Here is a 9,377-nt window from a genome sequence, read left to right as displayed (position 1 = left end):
CTTTGGGGAATCTGGAGAACTATGGGACTTCTAATGTGTATTATTAACTAGTTCGACATTAACATGGGACGACAATGGGTTAATTATCCAGCAACATCAGAGAATGGGCTCTTGTAGTAAACCCTACACAGTACTTCAGTTTGTGAGAAAACTTGTATATACAGAAGTTTACCAATTTTCCGGAATTAAATACACAAAACATTAGGCAATTCGTAATCCTAACCCTACTCTTCCTTCCTGTCCAGTTAACTTCCCACACGCATGCCAGCACCACACCTGGAAGCAGCCCAGCGCTTGGCTCCAACGTAGCCAACTCTAACTGTGGAAGGGCCTGGCAAGGCTACCGCTGCAGCCCTAGCTCCTGCCGGGCTCCCAACTCCACCAGCCCCAAACTCAGGTTCTGGCCAGAACCCAGCACGGAAAGCACAGCCCGGCTCCTGGAGGCGTGGGAACCACAGCTAGGCGCCTCTCCTCTTTCTGGGCGGGAGCCGTCCCCCTTCCTCCCCGACCCCCGCCCCCAGGAAAGTGGCGAGTGCTGCCGAACTGGGTGCTCAGCCGTTGGGTGCCCCTGCTGAGAGGTGTTCCGAGTCCGGGGCGCAAACGCAGTGCTCCGGGGCTTGCAGAGGACCGAGGGTTCCGGGCGCTGGACGAACGTCGGAGCGCGCCGCCAGGCCTCCTCTGACCCGCCCAGACGTCTCGGCCCCGCCCGGACATTCCCGCAAGTGGCCAAACCAGCCGGACGAGCCGAATCCGCCGCAGCTCCCGGCAGCAGCAGCAGGTGGCCCCGGACTTCCCTCTGTTGCTGCAGCCCGGACGGGCAGGCGCTCCACGCGCTCCGCAGCTCTCTCGATCGCCGGGCGGCATGGAGGCAGATGGGGACCAAGAGGAGCTGGCCCGGCTGCGCTCAGTCTTCGCAGCCTGCGACGCGAACCGCTCGGGGCGCCTAGAGCGCGAGGAGTTCAGCGCACTGTGCGCGGAGCTGCGCGTGCGGCCGGCAGAGGCCGAGGCGGTGTTCCAGCGGCTGGACTCCAACCGCGACGGCGCCATCACCTTCCAGGAGTTCGCGCGCGGCTTCCGCGGGGCCCGCCGCGGGGAGCGGCGCCGGCCTTGGGGGCCGCGGGAGCCAGTGTCCGCCGCGGCGGAGGCGGGACCCGGCCTCGGAGACAGAAAGGAGGACGCAGACGACCAGGACGCAGCGGCCGCTCTGGCTGCCCCGTGGGACCCCGCAGGCCCGGGAAGAGCTTGGCAGGACTTCCAGGCGCGACTCGGGGACGAAGCCAAGTTCATCCCCAGGTGTGTTTGTATGTGTGCGCGTGTGTGTGCGCGCGCTCGCGCGCGCGTGTGGGGAGGCGGGGGGTGATGGTGACATTTCTTGTCTTTCCTGATGCCCTGCCATCTGTTCCTCAAACCTGCGCTGCTCTTGTCTGTGATTTGCTTTTTCAGTATTCACCCATCCGCTTTAACTTTCCCAGGCAGGAGTTAAAGGTAAAGGGATGCGTTCAGTGAGTCAGGGTTTTGGGAGAAAGTTTCGCTTGCTGAATTGTGCGCTCTGCAAAGGGCAAGTTGTTTATTTCCTCCGGGACAGAGGAAAATTCGCAGTGTGCAGAGATTCTTTCTCCGCTCCGGTTTAGGCGAGTTCCCAGGTCTCACGGCGAACCGGTCACATCATCATCTCCCCAAGCCTCCAGGCTGCGCCCTGAGGCTGGAGATCGGGCTGTTTGCTACCTCCGGTAGTTTTTGTATTTGTCGTTTTCCTAAGTGCGTAGAAAAGCAAACGTTGGTGGGCATTTATACTGCTGGGCATAAATTTGCATTTTGCTGATTTCACTCCTTCAATTCTCAGAACAAACCTGGAGGTAAGCTTTATTAACAACTCTCATTAGTGGGGAAACTTAGACTCTGAAATTTAGACCTACAGATATTAAAGGACTTGCCCAGTTAATGAAAGACGAGGGGGTTGATCCCAGATGTGAACTGCGAAACTCTTGATTTTTCTACAACAGAATAAAATGATAAATCATACACTATATTCCTTGCTCCTAAGGCTCAGAGATAGCCTAATACCAGGTTAGTAACTTAATACTGAAGGAGAAAGGGATGCTGGCAGGAGGGGCTTCAGGGCATGGAGAAGAGAGGCTCCGATTTTATTCTTTGAGATTCCTTTGCATCCGTCTATGCATGACGTCATGGCGTGTTGCTAGCTGCCGTTTGCAGTCCTTCCTCAGGGAATACAAATCTTTCAATGCTAGAAAATGCTTTTCTGGTTTCTGTTTGGATTTTAGCTGAAATGACAGTAAGCCTGGCCACAATTTTTATGAAGGTTTGAAAGACATTCATTTTGGTTGGCAGTTGGCATTATCTAAGACTTAGAAAAGGAAGTCATTTTGGAAGGCTTCTGTGGCCTGGCTCACCTGTTCAGTTTAGACCTAAAAAAAAAACAGGGCCAAAAGTCATTACTTCCTCCTCCGCCCAACTTCTCCCTCTAGTTTGGAAAGTAAAGGAGAACCTTGGGCAGGGACAGTGACTCACCACAGTATAGGAGGGATTATGTGGAGAAAGTGGGTGTGACAACGATCTTTTTTCTCTTATTTGCAAATGAGTTAATAAAATGCAGTGTCTCCACTGGGCAAGTAGAAAAATTTAAACATTGCTATAAACTCTACTCTTCCTTTCAGTCATCTTTCATCCCTAACTTGGTTTGGGTCCAGCTGATTTTAAAACGTAACACTTTTAGAAATGAGCAGGGTGCGCTCCCATTATATCAGAGGTTATCTGCATGTATGCATGTGATCTACTTTTCACAGCTATCAAGTCTCAGCCGCAAATATTTGACGCTTAACCTTTAAAAGATTAAAATAACCTTTTTAGGATCCGCGTACAAACCAGGACTTAATATTATTGGTGATATTATTGTTGTCATCATGCCTTTCCAAACACTTTAAAGATTATTAAATTTAGTTGGTCCCAGTGTTACTTGGTGGACTTGTGTCCTAAGCCCCACCCCCTTCTGATATGCGATTAACAAGGACAATATTTGCCTTCCTGTCCTTGTTCAAGTGGAAAAGAGCTAAACTGAGTTACTGCATTTGATTGTTACCATGGCAACCATTAGCTGTTTGGGTTAATTGAGTTGCTTCTACTCCGCTTCCCCGTATACCTGTTCGCCTTCCCTTCTGCCCATCTAAATTTGATTAAAAAACTTTTGTTACTGATAATGCCGTTGACATTACTTCAGGCAGATTTATGCCCCAAGCGTTACTGGAATGACTTCTGTGTGCCAGATGCTGTCCTACGTACTGTCTGAGGTTCCAGGGACAAAGAGAAGGGTGAGATGTGGTCCTGGCTTCAAGAAGTACATAGCCTGGGAGAAAAAAAAAAAGAGCTCTCAAAATTTCATCAAAGAACACTTAAAGGCAAGAGCGTTGTTGGTAGGAGGCTCCATGTGCTGTGGACATCGCCCAGGAGGAACTTAATGCTGCAAACAGGAACTTTCTTTGAAGTCTTGTTTTTTTGTTTTTATCTTTAATAAAAAAAAAATTCATGTATTCGTTCATTTTACGCCACAATATATTGGCGCCTGCTTCAATATAACATATTTCCTTCTAAGGGGGAAGATTGTCTCTGTAGGAAGGTGTGCCGTTTCATCTTGTGACTGTGTTTCCCATCTGGTGCCTTGTCTTGTCCTCTGTGCCATCCCCTGACACATGCCCATCCTGGGGGCTTGTATGTCTAGCTTGAGAAGAACAGATACTAGATACAAGAATTTTTGGTTCTGGCAGAAGCAAAACATGTTAGTGCTGACAAGATTTCTGTTTCAAATATCACTCAGGCTTTCTGGTGAAAATTTTAAGTCATTTTGGGTTAAACCCTCCAGCTATCAATAGTTGTGATGTTACCGTTTGTTGATATTGAATCAGCTCTGACTCATGTATGATGGAATGAAACATTGACTGGTTCTGTGCCATCTTCATGATTTTTGGTAATTGGACAATATGCTATTGTGACTCGTAGGGTTTCCACTGGCTAGTTTTCAGAAGTAGATTGCCAGGCCTTTCTTCCTAGTCTGTCTTAGTCTGAGAACTGTCTACCACAGGTGACCCTGCTGGTATTTGAAATACTGATGGCATAGCTTTTAGCATCATAGCAACACACAAGCCACCAGAGCCTAACAAACTGACCATGGTGGGATAGTTGTGATGTTAGAAAGAAAATGATACTGCATTGTAAAAGGATGAACATGGCCTCTGAGATGTGTGTCAATACATTCTTAAGTTTGCATTCGCTTAGACAATTGAAGGACCCTGTTACAGTCTGGGAGGGGCGTGTCCTGAGGACTTCATGACCTATTAACGTGAGCACAGCACTTATGAGTGGTCTGTAAAGTCAGGATGGACAGCACCACTTCCTGGTAAGCTGGAATTGGGTCAGCCAGTAAATGAAACCAGAATGGGCAAGGCGATGTGGTTATGTAAGGGAATTCAAGGAAGAAGATGGTAGTAGGCCAGGAAGAGTCTAGTAAGTGGGGAGAGAGTGTGGAGGATGGGGAGAGAAAGAGAGCAGCCTAGCCAGTTTGTATGGGGGCAGTGGTGGTTCAGTGGCAGAATTCTCACCTCCAGGAGAACTGGATTTGACTCCCGGCCAGTGCACCTCAGGTGCAGCCACAGTGGAAGCTTGCGTGTTGCTGAGCAGGCTTTTGCAGAGCTTCCAGACAAAAATGAACGAGGAAGAAAGGCCTGGTGATCTCCTTATGAAAATCAGCCCGTGAAAACCCTATGGATCACAATGGCCCAATCGGCGACCAGAGGATGGCAGCATTACCTTCCCGTTGCGCATGGGGTTGCCATGAGTCAGGGGCCGACTTGATTGCTGCTAATAACAGGCCAATTTGTGGTTTCAGGGTTATTATCTTGGTGAAAGAAGTTTCATACCCAGTTTGTACTCAGTAAATGTTTGCAGAATGAATCAAATAAACCCGTTTCATCAATTCCTTGGTTCATGTGTCTGCACTACAAGAGCGCAGTTGGTCCATGCTGTTTGCATTCTCTTCCTTTCTTTTTGCAAATTCCTTCACTATTGTTTCAAGTTGCAAAAGTTCACCTGTCCCAAATGCACCAAAGAAGAACAAAGGTGACATTTTGGTGTGAGCTGGTTGTGGTGTAGAGAGATTGCCGGAGAGAGAGGGATATAGGGGACGTGTATGCGTTCAGCATTGTTAGGGATGGGAGGGCTTGGAGGCTCACCTTTCTCCTCTAGACAAAGCTGAAAGTTTCCAGAGTAGCTTCATTTGTAGTGATTTGGGGTGTTAGGGTTAGGGAATTTATTCCCACCAATAAATTAACTTGGTACCCCACATTCTCACAGACAGAACCATGAGGGTCCAGCTGATACTGGTGCCATAAGGGATTTGTGAACTGGTCCAGGTACCACAACAATGGTCACATCAGGGACAGACCCAGGCCCTGTAACAGGTGTCAGTCCGCCTGGTGACCTGCAAGTCAAAGCTAGGGCGGGATTTGTTCAGACACCGAAATCTGTCCCACGTAGTCAGCTGTTTCATGCGGTCACTGATGTGTCTTTCCCACACAGCGTTGAAGGGGAGTCTTTGACTTAACGATCTAGAAACAAGACATTTAATTGGAAGAACCAGAACTATCCTTCTATGAACTGTATACTGAGCGACAAAACCGTTTCCCAGTTGCCCAGACAACAATGATGATAAAAATTGAGGGAGGAGAATCCGCAGTTGAACACTAAGCCCACTGCACTAGGACGTTTTAAAAACAGGTAGCTACAAGTAGCCAGAGGCAAAGTTTCCTGGTCAAAGGTTTCTTTACATTTCCCCTTCTGGGGTTCCACCTTAGCCCTTTTCTGTTTAATTATCTTCTTTGTTACAGTGTAGTTGTATCACATTCTCTCTTAACTTTTACATGATGTAGTGCTTGGTTCTTCCAAGATGGGAAAAGGAGAAATGGAGGCAAAGAAAGAGAGAAACACAGAGAGTGAGACAGAACATGAGAGAGTGCAAGGATGAGAGGGAGAGGGAGAGGGGCCAACAGACAGATGGAGAGGAAGGGAGAGAGACTGACTGATTGATTAGACGTTACCTCATTTTTCCTGGTCTTCCCACTCTATGAGCTGGTGGTTTTGAGACACTTTGAGGTGGGAGAGGTGACTCAGCTCTTCCCTCTTTAAGTATCCTCAAAATGTGTGTGAGTATTTTGGTACTTTGGAGTGTGATTGTAGTGTATAAATAGTATATACAGATATATGTACACATACATGCATACATGTACATATATAGATATCTACATAGATAGATATAATCATTGCACATGACCAGTAACAAACCATTTACTTTATCAGGTGCTTATCCAAGCAGATAGAGATTTGTTCCAACCTTGAAGCATGATGGTGGGTTGGACCCCAATCCTAGAAGGTTCAAGGGTGTTTTGATTCTGTGTGATGCTTACCTTTGGCCCTGGCAATGGGACCCATTGGAGCATTAGCCACAGGATTTCTGGAGATTTCTCTGCTTTTTTAAAATTCAGAATATATATTTTATATATATATATATATATATACACACACACGCACATACACGGTTGGCCCTCCATATCTGCGAGTTCTGCATCCGCGGATTCAACCACCCATGGATCAAAAATATTTGGGAAAAGAAAAAGTAACTTCCCAAAAGCAAAACTTGAATTTGCCTCCTGCCGAGCAATAAGCTGAGTCCATGGAAATGAAGTGCTGTGGGGGCACACCCTGACGTAGCCCCCCACCATTTCACAGATCCTCAGTCTCTCCAGCACTCCTTGTTCTGAGCATTGGTCACCTCACCTCTTGTCATTCTTTCCTAAACAATACAGGATAACAACTATTTACGTAGCACTTGCATTGCATTAGGTGTTACAAGTAATGTAAAGATGATTTAAAGTATACAGGAGGGTGTGCATAGGTTACATGCAAATACAACACCATTTTGTGTAAGGAACTTGAGCATCCAGGGTTTAGGTATCCACAGGAGGGTGGTGGAACCAGTCTGTCCAGGATTCTGAGGGACAACTATGTATATAAACCATTGCTTTCTAGTCTGTTCTGAATCATGGCAACCCTATGTGTTACAGGGTAGAATTGCTTCGTAGGATTTTCTTGGCTATAATCTTTATGGAAGCAGATTGCCAGGCCTTTCTTCCCTGGTGCTGCTCGGTGGGTTCAAACTGCCAACCTTTACATTAGCACCCATGCACTTAACAGTTGCTCCACTAGGGCTCCATACCCAGGGGGATATATATATATTATATATATCTTTATTTTCTAAATATTGCTGGGTTGTTGCTTTTTAAAAATTTTTTTTTTTATTTTGTATTGTGCTTTAGGTGAAAGTTTACAGTTCAAGTTAGTTTCTCATACAAAAATTTGGTTGCAATCCCTGTAACGTGACAGCACATTCCCCCTTCCCACCCCGGGGTTCCTGTGTCCATTCACCCAGCTCCTATCCCTTTCTGCCTTCTCATCCCACCTCTGGACAGGAGCTGCCCATTTAGTCTCCTGTATGGTGGCAGTCCAGCACCATCTAGCTCTTCCGGTCTCAGGCTGATGGAGTCTCTGGTTTATGTGGCCCTTTCTGTCTCTTGGGCTCATATTTTCCTTGTGTCTTTAGTGTTCATTCTCCTTTGCTCCAGGTATGCTGAGACCAACTGATACATCTTAGATGGCCGCACACTAGCTTTAAAGACCCCAGGCGCCACTCACCAAAGTGGGATGCAAAACATTTTCTTAATAAACTTTGTTATGCCAGTTGACTTAGTTGTCCCCCAAAACCATGGTTCCCAGGCCTCCACCCCTGTTACTCTGTCCCTCGAAGTGTTTGGTTGTGTTCAGGAAACTTCTTAGCTTTTGGTTTAGTCCAGTTGTGCTGACTTCCCTTGTATTGTGTGTTGTCCTTCCCTTCACCTAAGATAATTCTTGTCTACTATCTAGTTAGTGAATACCCCCTCTCTCTCTCCCCACCCTTGTAACCATCAAAGAATGTTTTCTTCTGTGTTTAAACATTTTCTTGAGTTCTTGTATTAGTGGTCTCATACTATATTTGTCTTTTTGTGACTAATTTCATTCAGCATAATATCTGCCAGATTCATTCATGTTGTGAGGTGTTTCGTGGATCCATCATTGTTCTTTATCATTGCATAATATTCCATTGTGTGAATATACCATAATTTCTTTACCCATTCGTCCGTTGATGAGCACCTGAGTTGTTTCCATCTTTTTGCTATTGTAAACACTACTGCAGTAAACATGGGTGTGCGTATATCTATTTGTATGAAGGGTCTTATTTCTCTCAGGTGTGTACCAAGGAGTGGTATTGCTGGCTCATATGATACTTCTATTTCTAGCTTTTTAAGGAAGCCCTATATTGATTTCAAAGTGGTTGTTATACCATTTTACATTCCCACCAGCAGTGTCTAAGTGTTCCAGTCTCTCCACAACCTTTCCAGCATTTATTATTTTGTGTTTTTTGGATTAATGCTAGCCTTGTTGGGGTGAGATGGTATCTGATTGTAGTTTTGATTTGCATTTCTCTAATGGCCGCTGATTCTGAGCATTTTCTCATGTATCTGTTAGCCACCTGAATGTCTTCTTTGGTGAAGTGCCTGTTCATATCCTTTGCCCATTTTTTAATGGGGTTATTTGTCTCTTTTGTAGGTGAAGTTTTGCAGTATCTTGTAGATTTTAGAGATTAGACCCTTATCAGATATGTCCTAGCCAAAATTTTTTTCCCTGTCCGTAGATTGTCTTTTTACTCTTTTGGTGAAGTGTTTTGATGAGCCAAAGTGTTTGATTTTTAGGAGTTCCCAGCTACCTAGTTTCTCTTCTGGTGTTGTGCATTGTTAGTTATGTTTTGTGTTCTGTTTATGCCATGTATTAGGGCTCCTAGCATTGTCCCTATTTTTTCTTCCATGATCTTTATTATTTTAGATTTTATATTTAGGTCTTTGATCCATTTTGAGTTAGTTTTTGTGCATGGTGTGAGGTATGGGTCTTGTTTCCTTTTTTTGCAGATAGATATCTAGTTATGCCAGCATCATTTGTTAAAGAGACTTGTCTTTTTTCCCATTTAACACACTTTGGGCCTTTGTCAAATATCAGCTGCTTATAGGTGCAGGATTCGATGACTGGATTCTCAACTCTGTTCCGTTGGTGTGTGTATCTGTTGTTGTACCAGTACCAGGCTGTTTTGACTACCGTGATGACATAGTAGGTTCTAAAATCAGGTAATATGAAGCCTCCCACTTTGTTCTTCTTCAGTAATGCTTTACTTATCTGGGGCTTCTTCCTTTTCCATATAAAGTTGGGTTTTTGCTTTTGTTTTTGTT

The 9,377-nt window shown here is 45.6% G+C and overlaps 1 protein-coding gene across 1 annotated transcript in view; it reads left to right on the top strand.

Moving 5' to 3' along the window:
• The first annotated feature begins 862 nt into the window (after positions 1 to 862).
• RASEF (RAS and EF-hand domain containing) overlaps positions 863 to 9,377 on the top strand; it is a 98,980-nt gene continuing 90,465 nt past the window's right edge. Inside the window, exon 1 of the mRNA XM_064291194.1 lies at positions 863 to 1,293. Within this exon, the coding sequence (XP_064147264.1) occupies positions 863 to 1,293 (431 nt within the window). The remainder of the gene's footprint in view (positions 1,294 to 9,377) is intronic.

Source organism: Loxodonta africana, chromosome 9 (genome assembly GCF_030014295.1).
Source record: "Loxodonta africana isolate mLoxAfr1 chromosome 9, mLoxAfr1.hap2, whole genome shotgun sequence".
NCBI lineage: Eukaryota > Metazoa > Chordata > Mammalia > Proboscidea > Elephantidae > Loxodonta > Loxodonta africana.
This window is presented reverse-complemented; position numbering and strand designations above follow the sequence as displayed.